The 21,636-nt window shown below is 47.1% G+C and overlaps 1 protein-coding gene across 1 annotated transcript; it reads left to right on the top strand.

The window, feature by feature from the left end:
• The first annotated feature begins 98 nt into the window (after positions 1–98).
• Anks3 (ankyrin repeat and sterile alpha motif domain containing 3) lies at positions 99–21,565 on the top strand. The gene is given in 24 exon segments (XM_038327692.1): positions 99–181; positions 2,956–3,127; positions 5,560–5,758; positions 5,994–6,115; positions 8,096–8,104; positions 8,106–8,178; positions 11,194–11,329; positions 13,905–14,060; positions 15,890–16,027; positions 16,454–16,563; positions 16,788–16,859; positions 16,861–16,914; positions 16,916–16,957; positions 18,148–18,174; positions 18,177–18,274; positions 19,308–19,365; positions 19,367–19,444; positions 19,775–19,795; positions 19,797–19,951; positions 20,258–20,343; positions 20,729–20,782; positions 20,785–20,811; positions 21,002–21,090; positions 21,204–21,565. Coding segments are annotated over 22 exon segments (1,962 nt in total). The 5' UTR covers positions 99–181; positions 2,956–2,957; the 3' UTR covers positions 21,079–21,090; positions 21,204–21,565.
• The last annotated feature ends 71 nt before the right edge of the window (positions 21,566–21,636 follow it).

Genomic DNA, 21,636 nt, shown 5'->3' with positions numbered 1-21,636 from the left:
CTCGTAGCTGCCATCTCATTGGCTGCTGTGGTGGGCCAATAACAGCACACCCGCCATCTTCCCGGAGTGCTCCGCGCGCGACTCCAATCACTTCCGGGGTGGGTCGGGCGCAGGGCTGCTGGCCGGTGAGGGAAGGTGCGGCTGGATCTGGAGGGTGGCGCGGGAACCTGAGGCCTTGCAGGTAGGCCGGCGCCGGCGAGGCTCTCTGAGAGGCCGTGTCTGAGGAGCCCTGAGTCCGCTCCGGCTTCCAGCTCTGGCGCTCGCCGGGCTTGGAGTCGCGGGCCCGGCTCCTGGTGCTGCACTGAGGGATCACGCGAGGTCCCTGCCAGGGTCCAGCCACGCGGGAGCCTGTGTCGCACACGGTCGCCGGGACGCGCTTCTGGGCTGCAGGGAGGCCCCCGAGGCCTTGACGGATCTCTTAAAGGAGTGGAGTGACAGTTGCCACCAGGATGGGATTTTTTTTGAAGAAGAAGATAATTTTTAAAACGAGTACCATGTATCATTGCTGTTACTGACGTTCTGGTAGTGAGGTGCAGAAGACAGAAACATTTTTTTTGCTCGAATCGATTTTGGGGGACTTGTTTTTTTTTTTTTTTTTTTTTTTTTTGTGATTGGGCGGGTGGGGTTCCGTGTAGACCAGGCTGTCCTGGAACTAACAGAGATCTGTCCCCAAGTGCTGGGCGTGTGTCACTACGCCTGACAGGTTGTACCTTTTTTGAGTAAGCATCTTATGCATCCCAGGTTGGCCTTGAACTCCCAAGGTTGTCCTATCTCAGCGTCCCAAGAGCTGGGGTTACAGGTGTGAGCCCTTCCAGGATTCTGCTAATGTCTCCCCATTAGAGGAGCATGTGTCTCTTGGTTCAGGCTCAGGAGTCTGACCTGTGAGCCTGAGGTACAACTTGAGCCCAGGCTGTGCAGCTTGAGAAGCTAAGCGGTTCACGAAAGCAGGCCTGTTTTTTACCTCACCAGGACACACACATACACACACATCACTCATCAAGAACCCTGAAGACTGTTCCCCAGAATGGTGGTCTATATGTGTTGTCCTTAAAAACAAAAACACACAAAAAACTTAGGGCCTTGCAAGCTATATGTGATTCTTATCACTGAGATTGATCCTCTACCGTCTTTCAACTTGTTTTAAATATTTTAATCTCATTAAGTTGCCAAGCCAGCTTGGGATATTGACCCTTCTGCCTCCATCTGGAAGTGTGTTACCAGGCCCAACTTTTGTGTGTTTTGACAATCACCAACACTGAAGAATCCTAGAGTGTTTAGGAGCAGGGAATTAGTACTTTTTGGGCCACAGTTCCTTCAGACTTCCTTTTGGGTTTGCCAGAACTCTTGAGTAAGGGTATTGCTGTTCTGTATCCTCAAGGGTCACTGTTGTGCTGCTCTCAACTCTTGGGTCAGGTCAGGGCCAGTGCCAGCCTCTGAGAGGAACCACCTTGCCAGGACACCGTGACATATGGTCCTCGAGGGATTCTGCCACTTGAAGTAGTTTGGGATCACTGAGGTGGCCCCCAAGGATCCTTAGTACTAGTGTCCATTTAGCTGGGTATGATGGCACACATTTTTAACCTTAGGAAAGACAAGTTTATCTTTGTGAGATCAAGTCCAGCTTAGTCTACAAATTGAGTTCCAAGCCAGCCTGGGTTACACAGTGGGACCTTGTCTCAAAACAAAATAGTGGCCATTTACACAGGTAAAATACAAAACTGAGGCCCCACTCACTGTAAACTGCCATTATATCTTCTCCCTTTATCCCCAGCCCCTTTTGTTGCCATGCTGGGGATTAGATTCAGGACTCGAGCCTTATGCAGGAGGCAAGTGCTCTAGTAACTGAGCTATTTCCCAGAATTCTCTCCCTTTTCTGTACTAGCTTCCTTTTGCTACTAGACTTAGGAATCTACTAGGAAGTTAATGGCTTGGCTTTGGTTTGAGTAGGCTTCCCCAGAATAAAGGACACACACCACTCATTGTACACTTATCCTTGTGGTGGTCTATCTCTCCTACTTAAAAGGGTTGCAGAGATAGATTCCTGCTCATGCAACATTTGCTGAACATCAGGGATCACCTTCTATAGTCTGTGCTAGGAGCTTGCTTCCTCATCTCCTTCCTTATCCTATTTTTCCTCCTCTCTTTCTCTTCTTTCTTTCTTTCTTTCTTTTTTTTTTTTTTTTTTTTTGGAGATAAGTTCTTACTATGTATTCCAGGTTGGTCTTAAATTCATAATCCTGTCTCCACCTCCCAAATGCCGTAATTAAGTTGGGCATTTCCATGCGTGGCCTTCTGTGGCTTGTAGATAATGTAAGTGCTCAGCCACTGCATCTTTAGTCGTTAGATTTTTTTTTTTTTTTTTTTTTTTTTTTGGTTTTTCGAGACAGGGTTTCTCTGTAGCTTTGGAGCCTGTCCTGGAACTAGCTCTTGTAGACCAGGCTGGTCTCGAACTCACAGAGATCTGCCTGCCTCTGCCTCCCGAGTGCTGGGATTAAAGGCGTGTGCCACCACCGCCCGGCTGTTAGATTTTTTTTAAACTTTGAAATTTTACATATTTTTTAAATTATGTGTGCACATGTGTGGGTTGTTTGTGTTTGTGTATAGGCATGTGCAGATGAGTGTTGTATCCCCAGGAGCTAAATTTTGCTGCACACCCAAATTAGCAAATAGTGCTAAATAACTCAACCTGCACTGTTTTACCAGCAGTGAAGAGGTTATCAGGTTCCTGGAAAGTCTGATTGTGGAACCTGTTGTGTGACGCAGATGCTCCCATCGTCTGTCTGGTGGCAAGCTCGCCAGTGTGGCCCTGTGATGATACTGCTGTTTGAAGAAAGCTAAGTCAGCCTTGGTGGCTCTAGTTTCTTAGGAATGAGATGATAGCCTGTCATTAGTAGGAGTATTTCATCTTTGTAACATCCAGGGAGTAAAAACTAACCCCTGGGCCTCCCTCCGCAGCCATGTCTGAGCTCAGTGATGAAGCCAGCGAGCCGGAGCTCCTGAACCACAGCTTGTCCATGTGGTATGGGCTCGGTGCCCAGGTCAGCCGAGAGGAGCTGGACGTGCCCTTGGATCTTCACACAGCTGCCTCCATTGGCCAGTATGAGGTGGTGAAGGAGTGTGTGCAACGGTAAGAGGTCTTGGGGAGCATCCCTTTGCCTCACGTTTTAATTAGCATCTCAGTGGCTTCAGTTCCCACAGACTGGAGACTCGCAGAGCTCAAGCCCTTTATTCCACATGGATTAGGCCCTTCTGTTTGTCGCAGATGTTGATGGCTTGTGGTAGACTCTTAGAAAAAAGGACTTTGATTCTAAGAAGAAAAACTTGCTTAAAACTTAACATGTGGCCTACATTATAAACATTAATTTATAGTTTACTTTAACCAGAGAAAGACCCAGAGAAAACAGAAATAGGGATGGAAAGCCAGCATTTTGGCTCTTTGACTACAGGTTTGTTGTGGTTCCTCCAGTGCTTGTCCCCTCTGGCACAGAGGAGAGAGGCTGGCCTCCTGTCCTCACTGCCCACCTACCAACATGCATATGCGGATTTAGTTCCAGCGCCTACCTGTTAGTCCATGTGGTCTGAAGGGTGTGTAGAAGACCTTCAGTGCTCATTTGGTACCTTGATGAGATGCTGTCTCCCAGAACTCTCTGTGCCTTCTCAATTCCTGATGAGCCAGAAAAAAGCTTCAAAGCCATAGGTCTCTGGTTGCAAATCAGAGCCACCTGTTGTCCTTGCCAGTAGAATATAAGAGCTCTCAATTTAGGACTGCTTAACCTACTGGCCTCAGGGATGGGCAGCTAGGTGTGTAGTCAGCACATGTCCTCATAGGATCACCAAGAATCCTATTGTCATTCTTTGGAGTCTCAGATTCTTACATGTTGAGTGTCCTGTTCAACAGCATGGTCCCAGAGCAGCCCAAAAAAGAGACTAGGAGGAGCTCTGTGCTCTCTCTCTCTCTGGAATTCGAGTCCAGTTGAGAAGCAGGCTTTGCTCATGAAGTCCAGGCTGGGACTGAGGGAAACTGGAGGTCTCAGTGAACGGGCTGAAGGTTAAGTGTTAGCTTTGCTGAGGCACTCACCACTGCTCCCTTTGTGAAATTGCCACTCATGAAGGGAGGTAGTGCTGGATGTCAAGTCATTGCAGTGATTCCAGAAGTGTCTGCATGTAGCTCTCCCGGCAGGGCTTCAGTCAATTCCAGAACGGACAGATGGCATATACCAGAGTCAGCAGGAGCTGCTAGCGTGTGGGAAGTGGTTGCCTGACTTAGCTTAGTGTGAACCCCACAAGGTACTGATCATAGAGCAGATTGTCAGTTGTTGCCAGCCACCACTGGAGGCAAGAACTGTGAGGGGGAAGGCCTGGGGTGGGTGTTATTCTAGAACAGAACTCCCGTCCCCACGTCTTAAAGTCTGGAGCCTCCACTCTGCTTTCCTGAGTGAAAGTGCATTTCCAGAAGCATAATGGAAACCAGTGAGGAAGTGGGATGCTCTGGTGATAGATTTTTTTTTTTTCTGTAGGGGTGAGGTGACAAAGAAGTCAGTGGCAGTGGTGTTCCTTTCTCTTCCCCGAGCCCTCTGTACAGCTCTGGTGACGTACTAGTTACTGTTTTGGAGGCTGGTGGTTAGGGTGTCTCAGCCTCACTTACACTGATAAACTAGGCAGCTAGTCTTGTCTGTGGTGGGTCCTTCACACATAGCCCTAACCTACTGTGTGCCAACAGCTAGGTATTCCCAGATGTGGTAACTGTAAGGAATGACCAGACCTTGCCTAACTCCTAGCTTGAGCATGGTGGGTATTGCTATAGGCACAAAAATGGTGAGTTGTTGGCCTTGCCAGGAGAATGGTAAGAAAGATGCACGTATTAAAATAGAGACGGTTATATTAGTCACTTTTTGTTTGTTTGTTTGTTTTGTTTTTTTAGGTGGGAGTCTTACTAATATAGCCCTGTCTGTCCTGGGACTCACTTTGTAGACCAGGCTGGCCTTGAACTCAAAGAAATCCACCTGCCTCTGTCCCCAAGGGCTGCGAGTAAAAGTGTGTATCAGCACACCACATAGTCACCTTTCTTGTTGCTATGGCAATACTGACAGAAGCAGCTTAAGGCAGGTAGAGTTGTCTTAACTGGTTTGAGGGTTCAGTCCTATGGCAGGGAGGCATGGTGAGTGGGACACAGTGGGTCATAGTTGGTCACAGTGCATCAGGAAGCAAGGAGAGGTGAAGGCTAGTGTTCCGCTCTTCCTCTTTTTTATTTAGTTTTTACTGGCCCGTGGAATGATGCTGTTTATAGTTAGGGTGGCTTTTCCCACGTCAATCTAGAAAATTCCTCAGACCTGCTCAGAGGTTTATCTCTTAGTCGATTTCGGTTCCTGTCAAAGTCAAGATTAACCCTTACAAGAGTTTAAGGCAGAGGATGGAAACACCCGCTTGCCTTCTCCCTACTGGGACAAGTGATTACTGCCTTCTGGAAAGTCAGCTTGTCCCACCAGGCCTGGCACCTGGCTCTGATGAAGCCCACATGTGGGATGCTGGGAATATCTAGCATATCTTGCGTTTGTTTAGGAGAGAGTTAGATTTGAATAAGAAGAATGGTGGTGGTTGGACCCCGCTGATGTATGCCTCCTACATTGGACACGATACCATTGTCCACCTGCTGCTCGAGGCAGGGGTGAGTGTGAATGTGCCGACCCCAGAAGGGCAGACTCCATTGATGCTGGCCTCCAGCTGTGGCAACGAGAGCATCGCCTACTTTCTGCTCCAGGTGAGCTACGAGTGGGCACAGGCCCAGAAACCTGGGGGCTCCCTGGCTGCCCTGACAGGACATGAGGTGCTACACACCACAGTGTGCGTATGTACACACAGTGTGCGTATGTACACACGTAATCACTTAGGATTCTTTCAGCTGAAGGCCTGGTGGGTGCTTCCACACACCCACCCATGCACATGCCCACCTTTCCTGGGGACCTGGGGCATAACAACATACTATTCTCTTGAAGCAAGGTGCAGAGCTTGAAATGAAAGACATCCAGGGCTGGACTGCACTCTTTCACTGCACCAGTGCCGGCCACCAGCAGATGGTCAAGTTCCTCTTGGACAGTGGAGCCAATGCCAACGTGAGGTGATTGTTGCAGCTAAGTGGTCACAGGAGTGGGCTGGGTTTCATCCAACTCTAAGCAAGGAGGCAGGATTATCCTGCCCCAGTATGAGAGGTAAGATGAAGGAGTGGAATGGCTAGACGGTGGGACTTTGTGCGTATCTGTCAATCATTATTATACCCCTGGGCCTCGAACCTTGTTTTATCTAAAAACTGAGGTTAGCAAGGTCCAGGTCAGAGCATTGAAAAATGGTATTTGGGTGCTATACATTAGATGCTAATTCCTTTTTCTTGTTGTTTTGATTAAAATCATGAAGATAAGGCTTTGAAAATAGTGTGTGTGTCTGTCTGTCTGTCTGTCTTAATGGAAACAAAACCCTGAACCATATGTTTGCTAAGCAAGCATCCTTTCACTGAATCATAACCCAGTGCCATCATGACCAACCAACCCATCTACTTGCCTTTCTATTTTTTTTTTTTTATCATATGTGAGAGTGTGTACCTGTTCATAGTTCAGGGTGCAGATGCATGTGTGCCATGGCACATGTCTGGAGCTCAGACAACTTTCAGGTTTTGGGTCTTGCCTTTCCACCTTACTAGAGACAAGTTGAGTATCCCAGGCTAGCTGGCCTGTGAACTTCTGCCTCCTCCTTCTTACATACACATTTCTTGTTGGTGTGCTGGGATTGCAGACACTTGCGGACTTTTTCTCACTTTTAACAGTTGTCAGGCTTGCATAGCAAGTGCTTGTACCCACTGAGTCATCTTACCAGTCTCCATTACTATTTTTATAAGATGGAGTTACTGTGGTTTGACACATATTATGTAAGAATCCCTTCACAGCAAGTACCAACTGAGCCCCCACCTGATGTTGGCATGGCAACTCTGGCTCTTGGTGCCCATTGGAAGATATAATTAATTCTGAGTTGCTGACTCTAAGGAAGAAAAAAAGAGCTACTAATTAAAATTCAACATCTTAAAATGATTTTAAGATATATTTTGACTTGAGCAACGTTCAAATGTGAAGAGTATGTGTCATCCTATAGTTGAGAGCTGGGTTTAGTATGACTCCTGGCTTCTAGTCTAGCAGGGAATGAGGATGTTAGTGTATGTTAGCAGAAAATAACTCATGGGCTGTTGAACTCAAAAGATGAGGCTTGGGTAGGCGGGGGAGACATTAGCACCTGTGAGAAGTGAGCAGTAGCTGCTTCAGTGTGTGTTTGTTTGCTTACTTAGTTTTGTAAGAGACAGTCTCTTCAGGTAGCCTTGGATGTCCTGGAACTCACTATGCAGACCAGGCTGGCCTCACAGAGATCCACCTGCCTTTACTTTCTATTTGCTGGGATTAAGGGTGCATTCCACCAGGTCTGGAAGCAGCTGCTTTTTGAGTGTGTTTAAAGTGGGGATTTAGAATGAGGTAGGAATGGGCTTGAGAGAAGGAAGGTAGGAGAGCTTGGTCTTTGGGACTGTTAATGAACCAGAGGGTTTCCATCCATCTCACCTCATTAGTTTCTTTGTGTGCAATTGAGGCAAGTGTGGGTGGGTAGGTGTGTGTGTGTGTGTGTGTGTGTGTGTGTGTGTGTGTGTATGTGTGCGCAGAAGCTAGAAATGGTATTTCTTGGGAATCATCCACCTTTTTAAATTGAGACAGGGTCTCTTACTAGGACTTAGGGTTCACAATTTGGACAAGTTGCCTGGCCTGGGATCTGCTCGTTTTTCCTCCCAGCTCTTTAATTACAAGCACACACAACCACACCGACCATTTTACCTGGTGCTGGGGAATCAAGCTCAGGTCCAGATGCTTATGTGGCAAGTACTTTACCAACTAAACTGCCTCCTTAATCCTAACACCCCAGCAGTTCTAATTGCTACGGAGAGCCTAGGCCTGAGCCTGTACCCCTGCTCTGCATGTAGGGGTCTTGGCTTGATTTTGTCTTTGGCAGGAGAGTTCGTTCATTACCCTCACTCCTCTCTGTTAACCATTTGTCTAATCTCACCTTGCAGGGAAGCCTGTATATGGATTCACTCCTTTGATGGAAGCAGCTGCCTCTGGCCATGAGATAATTGTGCAGTATTTTCTGAATCATGTAAGTAACTATTTATTACCTTGTAATTTAGTCAAAGCAAATGGGAATCACTGATGAAACCATAGACTCTAACTGGGATTTCTTTTACATGGAAACCTATATAGTCAAAACGTGTGTACACACATATATACCTATGGAATAGAACATTTGTGGGAGTCTTGTTTTCTCCTCCTTCTGTAAAATAGATTCTGGGAACTGAACTCTGATGATGGAAGTTACAAAATAATCCCACACTAGTTCAGAATTACGTATAATAAAATGTTACTTGTCTAGGGGAGGCTTACAGATCACTGTCCTAGATCAAAGTCCTCTGCACGAATGGGGAACAGGAACCGAATCTAACAGTCAGAAGCAAGAAAGCCAGCGCATGCTTTATAGCTGCATTTAAAGTATTAGAGATCACGCCCAAGTGGGCTGGTATCTTTTTTTTTAACTAAATCTTTTTTTATTATTTTATTTATTTATTACGTATACAGTATTCTGTCTGTGTGTATGCCTGTAGGCCAGAAGAGGGCACCAGACCCCATTACAGATGGTTGTGAGCCACCATGTGGTTGCTGGGAATTGAACTCATGACCTTTGGAAGAGCAGGCAATGCTCTTAATCTCTGAGCCATCTCTCCAGCCCCATGGGCTGGTATCTTAAAGACTATTGGCTGAAGAAGCTCCCACAGCAGAACTCAGGTCTTGGGCTTTGCTGCAGGAGCCTTTACCCACTGGGCTATCTTGCTGACTTGTAGGTAGTGCATGTTCATTGAGACTTTACAGTGGTATTTATAATGATTTGAACATACTTTGTTGTTATTGTTGTTTTGACTGCCGCCTGGCTGAAGACACATTTTGATCCTGGTGCAGGAGAGTAAAACCTGACCTTGCACCTGCTATGCAAGCTCTTCATCACCGAGTTAGAGCCTCGGCCCTTTTAAAAATGTTTTCTTTTGAGACAGGATCTTACCAAGTTGTTCATACTGGTTTGATCTCACCCTTTAGTCCAAGAGGACTTTGAATTTCTGATTCTCCTGCTTCAATGTTTTGAGTAGCTGGATTATAGGCCTCTGCCAGCTAAGCCAAATGACTGGGATAGGAAGGGAGGAATCAAGTGTTAGTGACAGTGTCCAATGTAAACCTCAAAGGACTTCAAAGTGGCACAGCATCTTAGGAAACAATCTGGTAATTGTTCTGGTAATCTATTTCTCCAATAAATACATTTAGAATTATCATAGAACATACATAGAATCATCACAGTTTTCCCAGGTGTGTACCCACGAGAACTGAGAACCTGTGTCCACACAGAACTTGTACCCACAAGACTCCTGTTCACAGCAGGAGTCTTCCTAAGAGCCCCGAAGGGGAAACAGCATGCATGTTTTTTTTACTTTTGTTGTTTGGTCTGTGAAGTTAGCATCTGATGTATCTCAAGCAGGCCTCAGAGCTATCTAGTTGAAAAGCTGTCCTTGACCTCCTGATATTCTTGCCTCCACTGCCCAAGTGCTAGGATTATAGACATTAGCCACTATCCCATGATGTGCGCTTCGTCCCTGCATGGATTTTTGGGTGTCCTGTCCCTGCACTGTCCCCACTCCTCCCTACTTCCACCTAGTTTGTTGACCTCTACTTCAAGTTCCTCTGGATCACAGAGTATTGTGTGGAGTTATGGTATAGGTCCTTAATTATCTCTCTGGTTAAATTACTGGAAGAATCTTAAGAGTCACCTTTTATGTTCTAAATTCCTTCTGATTAGTCCTCCAGAGCTTTGGTAAGCTAGCTTACCACCATGGTATTAGACTGTATGGCTAAGGCTGTTAAGGAAGAAAATTTACTTTGGCTTTAGTTTCAGAGTAATGCTATAAATGGAGTTCCTGTCCCAACTGCCTTTTCTCAAATACCTGGCAGCCACTTTTCCAAATTACCGCACAGAGGCTTATATTAATTACAAATGCTTGGCTGATAGCTCAGGCATATTACTAGCTAACTCTTACATTTAAATTAACCCACTTCTATTAATCTATATATTGCCACGTAGCTCATGGCTTTACCTATCCTCTAGCATGTTTTGCCTCCTGGGCCACACTCTCTGTATCTGGCTGCTGACCCTCTGACTCCACCCTTTTCCTTCCCATCATCCTTAGTTTGGTCACACTGCCTATATTTCCTGCCTGGCTACTGGCCAGTCAGCATTTTATTAAACCAATTTGAGTGACAAATCTTTACAGTGTACAAGAGAGTTATTCCACAGCATAAGACTTCTAGTAGTATTCTGGACAGTTGTGGCACAGGCCTTTAATGCTAACACTCGGGATCAGAGACAGACGAATCTTGTGAGTTCAAGACCTGGTTTACAGAGTGAGTTCCAGGACAGCCAGGGCTACACAGAGAAACCCTGTCTCAAAAAAAAAAAAACAAAAAACAAAAAAACTAGAGAGAGATGAATGTAAGTTTTAGCTTTCTTTTTCCATTTTATGTGTACCTCCGGCTGATACAATATTGCTACCCATATTCAGTGTGGGTCTTCAGTTAACCTAGGCTGTAATCTCAGCTAGGCTGTCCTAGCACTTGGAAGATTGAGGCAAGAGGATTGTGAGTTCAAGGCCAGCCTAGATATACAGTGAGACCCTGTTTGAACAAAGCAAATGTGGTGCTGTACACCTGGAATTTTTGCACTCCCAAAATTTGGGAGGTGGGGGCAAGATGAAAAAGTCAAGGCCATCCTTGTCTACAGCCAGTCTCACAAAATCAGAGGATAAGAGACGTCAAGTTGAGTGAGTTTGGGAGGATGTGTTGAATGACAGGTTCTCTATCAGAGATAGACATAGGGTGTGGAGGGTGAGAGTGGGCCTCTGCCTACAGGTCCCAGCTTCTTTTTCTCCTTGCCAGAACCATTGGTACCTGGCAGGCAGTACTCAGGAGGGAGAAGATCATAAACCTACTTTGTCTTCTCATTCCTTTGGGCCTGCAGTCCGCTGAGCTGGGGGATTTGGTGAGGAGTTTCTGACTCTTCTTTCCTGAACCTTCTTAGGGAGTCAAAGTAGACATAAGAGACCACAGTGGAGCCACAGCCCGCATGCTGGCCAAGCAGTATGGTCACATGAAGATAGTGGCCTTGATGGATACTCACTCGCCTGCACTGCCTAAGAGCCTTTACCGGAGCCCAGGTACCTGATTTGCCTCCTCCTCCTCCTCCTCTTCTTCTTCCTCTTCTTCTTCTTCCTCCTCTTCTTGTTCCTCCTCCTCCTTTTTTTTTTTTAATGGCTTTCTGACAAAATACTGGCAGACATCATCATCTTTAGAGGGCCTGAAAAGTTTTCTGATTCTGCTAGCTCTGTCAGGCCAGTAATATCCTTATCTTTCTTTTTCTTTTCTGTTTTTTTTTTTTTTTTTAATAATAACCAAGTTGAATGCTCATATTGGCATGCACAGTACATCCCCTAATAGACTTTAGCTTCCTTTCTCCAGTTCTCCTGGGTCTACAACAGGAAAACCCCTCATTGAGCAGCAGGTGTACTATGCTGTGAGTCAAAGCACCTTGCTTCAGGGAAAACCTTGTATGTCACTCCCACCACTGATTGGACTGTATAACTCTTCCACTCCTCCCCCACAGCATCAGCAACTACTGATGTAGTCATGCACATCTCCTAAAGTATGAAGCTCACTTTCATGTCCACTTCAGTGAGTTTCTGATTGCTAGTGGCTGGGAAGGAGGTATTCAGCTTCCTCTTGATACAGCATCGAGTACGCCACAAAAAAAAAATAATAATAATAAGATTCTGATATTCTTTGAGACAAGATTTTAACCCAGGTCTTCATTCTTGAATAGCAAGCACCTTACACACTGAGCCATCTCCCTAGCCAGCTCATTTCTACTGTTTGCCTTTGCCTGTGAAAATCTGGCAGTAGATTTCATTTTCTATTAGTCACATGGCAGGAGTTTGGAACGTAGTTGTTAATTCTCCAGGAATTTTGTAATTTTGATTTGTATTTTCCCTTTTACTTAAAAGTTGTTTAATAGAGGTTTTGCTGTATTTTTGGTAGTTTTTATATTTTTAGATTGAAAGTCCTTTTTAAATTGTTTAATGTCTCATTTTATCCTATTCAGTTTTTTCCTAATTTATTTGCCTAGAGAGTAAGTACTCTTTCCACTTTATGGAACCCACTAATGCCTTCTTTGTTACCTACTAGTCAGTGATTTTTAATATTCCATATGTGTTCTCTCATCTGCTGATTGTATTCTTTTCCTTACATTTGCTGTAGTTTCCGGAAGCCTATGAGAATTGACCCCCTAGGCCGGGCGGGGGTGGTGGCGCACGCCTTTTAATCCCAGCACTCGGGAGGCAGAGGCAGGCAGATCTCTGTGAGTCGAGACCAGCCTGCGTCTACAAGAAGCTAGTTCCAGGACAGGCTCTAAAGCCACAGAGAAACCCTGTCTCAAAAAACCAAAAAAAAAAAAAGAAAAAGAAAAAAGAAATTGACCCCTAGGGGCTGGAGAGATGGCTCAACTATAGAGGACTAGAACTTGGTTCCTAGAGTGCACATCTGGTTCAGGAACCTGGAGCTCCAGGGGACCCAGTGCCTCCTACTGGCCTGTGGGTATCCTCATGCCTGCACACACATGCCCACAAAATTAAACACACAGGTACTTGCACGCACACACACATCACTGGATGGCCCATTTTGAGAGCTCTTACCTTGTGAAGGATGTGGCATTCTGAGCTGGTCAATCTGGGTGGCTTTGCAAACAGCAAACAGATGTCATTTACTTCCTTAGAAGTCATTCAGATTGGAAATAGGAAATTGTTTATTTAACAAGTTGTGGTTAATAATATTATTTTTATGATGCCACCAATTTATCCCTTGAACTTAAAAGAAGACTTCTGATTATAAACAGGATGGGCTTACAAGAAGCATTTCTTGAAGCTAGATAAAGAGGAAGAATTAATGGTTTCGGCTCCCCATTGTAGAACAGTGGCTTGCTAGTTGTGATGTCTCCAATATCCAAATACAGTCCTGGTGAACATTTCTTTTTTTTTCTTAAGACAGGGTCTTTCTCCCAGGTGCCTGGATTAAGTGTGTGTGTGCACCACTACGCCCAGCCCAAATACCTTTAAGTTGGTTTGGCTGGAGAGATGACTTAACAACACTTAAAGAGTTTTTTTGGTTTGTTTTTTTTTTTTTTTTTTTTTTGTTGTTGTTTGTTTGTTTTTTGAGACAGGTGCACAAGGAGGCCAAAAGAGGGCATTAAATCCCTTGGAGCTAAGATTTCAGGTGTTTGTGAGATGCTAATGTGGGGACTAGCTAGAAGCTGAATTTGGGTCCTCTGCAAGAGCAATAGAGCCAGGTGTGGTATTACACACCTTTCATCTCAGCACTCGGGAGCTGGAGGCAGGTGGATCTCTGTGAGTTTGAGACCAGCCTGGTCTACAGAAGGAGTTCCAAGACAGCCAGGGCCACACAGAGAAACCCTGTCTATGTAGGCTCAGACTGGCCTTGAACCTGCTGCAGTCCTCCTGCTCTATGTCCCTAATACTGAGGTTATGTGTAATACCACCATACTCTGTTTAATATTCTCTAAGATTTTATCTTCAGTTTTATTTGTGTGTGGATTACAGCAAGTTCAAGGCCAGCCTGAGCCTACGTAGTGAGTCACTGTCTCAAAAGCACACAACACTTTAGTGTTAGCAAATGAGCTTATCATTGAACCAACTATCTTAATTTTCATGTCTGACATAACAGAAAAATATGAAGATCTGAGCTCTTCAGATGAGTCCTGGCCTATTCCTCAGCGCCAGAGGCCCTGTCGAAAGAAGGGCCTCAGCATCCACGAGGGGCCACGCGCTCTGGCCAGGATCACAGCTATTGGACTTGGAGGCAAGACCCAGACCAGCTATGGTAAGAGCCACAGTTCCCAAAGCTCTTTGGTATCATTTCCCAAGACTGTCTTGGAAGGGAACAGGACTGTTCTAGAACATGGCCCCTGGCCTCAGGCCACAGTAATAAGTACTATAAGAGCGAGGCTCAGAACTGAGTGAGTCACTGCTAATCCTGACATTTGGTTTTATTCTGGGGATCTTCCTTTTTGTTGGCTGTCCCATTTACATAGATGGCATAGCAATTGTGACGTATGAGGATTTTAGTCCCACTGCCCTGGCTCTGCCTACATTCTGATTCTGATCCTGAGTAGCTGGATTGCAAATATGGGTCCCTTCTTTGCTTCTACATCCCTTCCCTTCCCTTCTGGATTTCACCTCTGAGCCTGGGCTGGTCTTAGACCTGCCATCCTCCTGTTCTGCCTCCTGAGTGCTGGGATTAAAGGCATGTGCCACCACTGCCCGGCTATGCTTGGTGGATTTGGAGTTTGTTGTTTGCAATGCTGGAAAGAAAGCCCAGGGCCCCGTGAATGCTCGGGAAGTACTTCACCATGGAGCCACACCCATCTTTTTGCTTCCTATGGCAGCTATACTCAGGAACTATATGACTCTCTATTGCACTGTCCCTTCCTAGGTCAGAGTTCCTCCTCCTTGTTCAGGCAGGTCTTTCTTTGGTCTGGGTTGGAGCTCTGAAACTGTACTTGTTCAGCACATAAGGCTTCAGATTCCATTCCCCGCAACATCCAAAAAGGAAAAAAGGAAGAAATAATTCCATAGTTACATAGACATCTGGTAGATGGGTATATACATGTAAATTTGGGAGTTTTTACTAAATGTACCCAGATAACCTTTTAGTTGAGAAATCTATAAATTGAGCATTCTACTGTCTGTAGGAGGATTTTTTTTGTCCTACCTGCCAGCTCCCAAATAACCACACAGAGACTTCTTATTAATTATGAAGGCTTGGCCGATTGCTTAATCTTGTTTCTAACTAGTAGTAGCTCTTATAACTTAAATTAACCCACTTTCTATTAACTTATTTTCTGGCTCATGGCTTTATTACCTTTATTCTGGCCATGTTGCTTTCCTGCTTCCTCGTGTCTGGCTGGCTCCTCAAGACTCAACCCCTTTTTCCCCCAGCCTTCTCTCTGTCCCAAAAATATTACCTAGCAGGCTGGAGAGATGGCTCAGGGGTTAAGAGCACTGAATGCTCTTCCAGAGGCCCTGAGTTCAATTCCCAGCAACCACATGGTGGCTCACAACCATCTGTAATGAGATCTGGTGCCCTCTTCTGGCCTGCAAGTATATATGCAAGCAGAACACTGTATATGTAATAAATAAGTAAATCCTTTAAAAAAAATCTTACCTAGCTATTGGCTGTTTAAGTATTTTTCTTTTTTTTTTCTTTTGAAGCAAGATTTCTCTGTAGCTTTGGTGCCTTTCCTGGAACTAGCTCTTGTAGACCAGGCTGGCCTTGAACTCACAGAGATCTGCCTGCCTCTGCCTCCTGAGTGCTGGGATTAAAGGCATGCGCCACCACCTCCCGACTTGGCTGTTTAGCTTTTTATTAAACAAATCATCGTACAGTGTAAAGAAATATTGCAGAGCTGTCTGCTTCCGCCCTTAGAAAAACATTAGCAGGTGCTAATGGGGACTGACCTTGCCCTGGGTGCTAGCCTGGACTACACAAGCTCATTTCCTGTGATGTACAAACTAACCTCTCTTGAAGCATGACCAAGTTACTGTGCAAGGAAATGAGGTGGCAGCTGTGGGGCTCCCTCATCCTAAGAGCCCTATAGGGGTGATGCCTTCACTCTTGTCTGAGGGGTCACATGTCCATTCCATACACAGAGCAAGTTCCTCCACGGGGCTATGTGACCTTCACCAGCAGTGATGAGAACACCTTGGAAGTTGAGGGCCTCTGCTACCGAGATGTCACCTCCCCCATTAATGAGCGGGATGTGGAGAGCAGCAGCAGCAGCAGCCGGGGTACGCAGCCCCAACCTGTTGGGTTCCCATAGAGGAGATAGAGAAGGCCCCAGTTCTTGTGAGGTAAGCCAGAGTTGGCCATGGGCAGGTGAGGGCAAGCATCCCAATCCAGGGTTCCCACAGGCCAAAGAAGCATTCTGTACTCACAGGGTCAGTCCAAAGGCTTCCTGAAAATCTTCCCAGCAGGAGGCATGTGCTATGACCTGGCAGTGCTTTACCAAGTTCCTACTTCATGCCAAGCTCTGTTGTAGGTGCGTGAGATTTATGAGCACACAGTTAAAAACTACAAGCTCTGCTGCCCTTTAGTGTGGGGTTGTGATAGGCAGCCAGGCCAGACAAGCAGTGCTGAGTTGTGCAAGCGCCAGTTGAGAATAAGCTAATAGGACACAGGAGCCTCACTGGTGAGACAGGTGTTTCTGTTACCAGAGGAACCCACTTTCTGTACCAGTCTTGGGCCTGTGTGGAGGAGCAGCAGCAGCGATGGCCTAACAAGAGCCCAGGGGCTCAGCAGTGAAGCTTCCATAGAAAGCAATGAGGTAAAGTTCCCTCCCCTCCTTCCTCCCTTGGTGTTGTAGGAGATAGGTGAATATTTAATGTGTGTCCACACCATGCCTGGAGGACTGCTAACCTTAAGTGTGGGGTCCATGCTGCAGGTAAGTCATGATAGATTTCACATCTTACCCCTGCCCTTAGTGAGGAGGCCAGAAGTTTATAAGCAGGCCGCCAAGGGCTGCTTCCAAACACCCCCTTTCGCTCGCAGGATTCTGATCATACCCGCAAAAGCTCAGTCCGCAAACAAACCAAGAGTTATTTGAAGAATAAGAATCGTTACCAGCAACAGTGACAGTCAGTGGCCTTCCAGCACAGGGACTGTATGCACTCCAGGCATCTGAACCCCAAGCTGAAAAGTCCCCCTACTCAGGACCTCAGGTTGAGACCATTTGAGAAACCCGAGGGCTGTCATGCTTAGGGAGGAGGCACATCATGGACTGCTGTAGGGTGGGGGTTGGGGTCATTTATTGTGTTTTCATGACAGGCCAGGCACTTTTGAAAGGAGAGGAGGGTACTGGGTTCTCCCCCACAAGGCTCAGAGGATTCCTGATGAGCAGCAGGCCAGCAGTGGGCTTGGGTCTTTTTCTTTCCAGGAGAGCGAGACTGCCTATTTCCCTTGCTATCCTACTCTCTTGGACTCCCCAAGACTAGGGGACCGGATAGTAAATAGGATGCTCATGAGTCTGGGGACGAGTAGTATGGGTCATGTGTTTGTACATTAGCACAAATGCAGCTCATCCCCACGCAGCTGTGGAAACACACGGTGGAAGCATTGCTCAGCTCAGGGTGTGATATGCAGCATGTGTGTCCCTAAAGTCCCAGCTCTGCTGCTCTCGTAAGGCTAGGGCTTGTAAACGGGGCTGGCTTTTACCTGCAGCCCTTTCCAGGGTCTTAGGCCTGGAACACAGGTGCACCTCTCAGTTGTACAGGCATGTTACCAGCTGTGCCGGGATCTCAAAGCTGTTTCTCTGAGAAAAGTGGTAGAGGAGCAACCTTGGGACATTTTTTTTTTCTTCATCCTTAGCAAGTAATCATGGGCAGAAGTGGAAACTGGATATTCTGGTGTTGAAAGCTAGTCAAGAGGCTAAGCAGTTGAACTCAGCAGTAGCTGACATGGCAGGGTCAACAGGCAGCCTGTGCTGTCAGTAACCATTTAGTCTGAACAATGAAAAGTTTGTGCACCCCCCCCCCCACACACACACACATGGTGTTTTGAAAGGAGGAGTGCTGTGGCCCGGTGGAGTCAGGATAAGCACAACCATGGCCACACAAACATGGAATCAAACTGGCCCCAAGTTCAGCAGGATAAGGGGCTGAATAGAGCCTTTCTGAGGGGATCAAATGTCTCTGGACACAGGCCTTAAGACCAGGAGGCAGATATTAGGGAGTCTCTGAGCTCCCTCCTGAATTCTTAGGCCTTTAGCTATATCAGCACTCATTCTCCTCTGCTAGAGGACTATGCCCAAAAAGGGCAGTTTTAGGGGCTCTAGTCAGGCCTTGGGGTCAGATGGGAGAAGATCAGCTCTCCATTTCTGGCCCCAAGCCTCCCAGTTGTCTCTTCCCTTCAGGACCTTGCCACACTGCTGGAGCAGATCTGGGTGTTCTGAAGTACCTGCACGTGTTTGAGGAACAGGATGTGGACCTTCGTATCTTCTGACCCTCACTGAAAGCGACCCTGAAGGAAATCGGCATTACGTGAGTCCCCTAGTGCTGCTCCCCACCCCAGTCATCTTAGCTCCTTCCAGCCTGTGTAGACAGGGTTCTTCCAGGCTGGCCTTTGTGCCCACACAGTTCCCCAGGTGGCCTTGCTGCTGTATGCTGGACCTTTTGCCTTTGTTTTTGTCAGTTCACTTACTTGTGATTTTTAATTTTTTTCATAACTGTCATAGTTCTGGAGTTAGTATTTTTATAGCACAGGTTTCTTATTTCCTAAAAGCTTGGATATAGTCTTTTAATATGAAGCACAACCATGTAATATGCCTTTTCTCCCAAAACATTCCATACACAAAATTGTAGTTTGTGTCTTGGGTGTAACTCTTCATGGGTGACTTCTGTAGTTACTATGACACAGGCTGCTTTTATGTAGTCAAGGCTGATCCTGAATTCTTGTGCCCACCTTTCATGTACACCAGTGTTCTGCGCATGCAGGTACTTTTCAATGTGCTAGTCTTGTTGGCTCTTATAGGAGGATGGAGAAGGTGCTGCCCCTTAGGACCCACTACTTATTCCCCCTATCCCTATCTTTTTAGCAGAGTGACGTGAGCATGGGTGATAGCAGTGGCCTCTGTAATTGCTTTTTTTCACTTTTTTGTATTCCATGCTTGATACTGGGAGAACCAGGGTCTGCCTTGCCTACCCTGCTTCCTGCATGCTGGGTCTGGGTGGCTGCTGCTATACAGAGCTGAGCTTAGCCTAAGCTGGCTGTACTCATAGTCACAGCCTGCAGTGACCCAGGTTAGCTCCTGCAGATTCTGCCTGTGTACTGTCTAGAGGGGAGAGATTCCTGGAGATCTCCCTTGAGAGCACAGACATAGTTGTTTCAAACTTGGGACCCAGTGATGGTAGAGGCTGTTTGGACATTCTTGTTTCTTCCTCAGCCCCAAGATCATCTGAAACCTTCCTCCTTCAGAGTTTAGGCGTTCCATAGCAACGGCCTTGGTGGCAGGATGTTACCAAGGCCCATGCACATGATAGACGCTGATGTGCACACTCTGATTCACTCTTTCAGGTTGTTTGGGCCTAAAAGGAAGATGACCTCTGCCATTGCCCGCTGGCACAGTAGTGCCCCGCCCCCCTAGTTGTGCCCTGGAGCTGGCCTATGCTGACCGACTAGAGGCTGAAATGAAATGCAGGAGCTGCTATCCAGTGCACAACGGTAAGTGGAGAGTTTTGAGGCGGGGTATGGACACAGGTGTCAGAGCACATCTAGAGTTACACCTTTGTAGCGGGGAATATAATATGGTGCTGGCAGGGGATGGAGACAGGAACTTGAAGGGGTCAAAAGCCAGTGAATGTTAGGAGGAAAGAGCAAGTAGCCCACACAGAACCTCCATCTGTAGGATGGAGCCAAGGGAGAGCAATTCCTAGAGTGGACTACAGAGAAGCAGACAGACAGTCTAACAGGACTCTGCCCTTTTGAGGAGTCAGCAAGTGTGGGTCTTGGCCTCCTGGCTTAGGCCTGGTGTTTGCCTGCAGTGCTGTGAGGAGGCAGAGGCCCCTTCGTTGGCCAGGTGTCCAAGAGCAGAAGAATTGCGTAGCTGTAGTGGAGAGCTGCCTCCTGGAGCAGGATAGTGCCCGAAAGGACATCCATGCCCCAGCGCAGGAGGCCCAGACCCGAGCTAAGGACGCTGCCCTTGTCCTGGACCAGCTTCGGTAAGTGGGTTCACACACTCAAGCAGTACTCCCCACACTTGTCAGTCATCATCCCTTCCTGATCCTCTAAATAGGTGGGAAATGGGGGGAAACCATGGCGCCCTGCACCCTTACTTTCTCTGCGGCTCTGTCACGCCACAGTGCAGATCCAGGCTTGACTAAAAGCAGGCTGGGGAGCAGCATGACAAACACCAGCATGGGGCTTCCAGGGCTGGCTTCAGGGCTGAGGTGGTTTTTGTTGCCATCTGGGTTGGGGTTGACAGCAGAGCCCTCTTACAACACTAACACTGGTCATATGTCTGGCAGGGCCTGTCAGGCTGAGCTGTCAGCTCGAGTGAGGCAGGACCAGTCCCCTACTGAAGATTCCCTAAGTCCACCTTTTCTCTCGGCAGGTAAGAAACAATAGCCTGGCTTTGGACTAGGACAAGGGTGGTGGGCAGGGAGCCCTTAAGCTAAGTTCCAACCATTGGGTTCTGCCTGACTGTTACAATGGCAACCCTATACCCCAGAATAGCCCACTTGTGACAAGAGATGCACATTACACTTAGGGGTTAGATGGCAAGTGTAAGGGGCCTTTGTTTCATGGCTGACTACATTGTCCCTGAGCCCACTAGTGGAGTGGGTGGCTGGGGTCACTAGGGTTGAGCTCTACTTAGGCCTGAACCGTAAATGGCAGGTGTAACTTGTAGCTGGGTGCATCCCTGCCTGGGGCAGTCACTCATACATCAGCAATGAGTGTGGACATAACGTGCCAACCTGCCCTTTTTGCACCCACAGATTCCAAAGGCTGGCCTATTCCCCTGCAGGCCTGAGCCCTCCCTGAGTTGTCAGGGGCCTGGAAGACTGTGTCCATGAGATGGGTAAGTCTAGGAGGGCAGCCAAGGCTTTAACCTCACCCTTCCCCAGATCCTCTTCCAAGGACTGAGGCTGAGAGCTGGCCATACCCAATCAGCTCAGACCCCAGGGCCACCTATTCCTAGTGTCCTGAGTTCCCCTTCTTCCCTGTTGCTGAGACTTGACACACAGAACACTAATTGGCTCTATCCTTAGGGCAGGCATTATGCTCTGTAACACAGAGTCTGGAGAAGCTACAGACGCTGAATGGGAAGAAATGGCGGGAACCGTAGCCAGGAGGGATGGTGAGAGTACCCACATGCCCATGGCAGCCTGGACCACCTAACCTTCCTGTCCCAGCTTACCAGGTTTTTTTTTTTTGTTTTTTTTTTTGTTTTTTTTTTAAATTTTTCTTCAGATTCTGACGTTGGGTGATGGATCCACCCTGAAGTTATATGAGTCATGCAAGACAGGGCAGTGAGCAGATGTCCACAGCCACCTAGGAGGTGGAACACCAGCCCGAGGAACAGCTTGTGGACAGGAGGACAAGACTCTGTCCCTGCTTGGGCAGCTTGGGCCAGCCCTGAGACAGGATGAATGGCCTGACATCCAGGTCCTGGTGAAAAGACCCCAAGCGGGTAGGAAGCTCTGACCCAGACAGGGCTGTGGGAAGGTGTCCCCACACATGCAGGTGCCTCATTGAGGTTTGGTCTTAAGGTGAGGTCTGGGGTGTCTAGAAAATGTGCCATTTGTTGGAAAATAAAATTACCTGCAGGTTGATTGGGGGCTCGTTTCTGATCATATGACATGTATTTCTGGCTATCACCAGCAGACCCTAGTAACCTATCTAT

This window comes from Arvicola amphibius, chromosome 4, assembly GCF_903992535.2.
Source record: "Arvicola amphibius chromosome 4, mArvAmp1.2, whole genome shotgun sequence".
In the NCBI taxonomy this organism is placed as follows: Eukaryota; Metazoa; Chordata; class Mammalia; order Rodentia; family Cricetidae; genus Arvicola; species Arvicola amphibius.
Note: the sequence above shows the minus strand (reverse complement) of the source record. Positions and strands in the feature narration are given on the sequence as shown.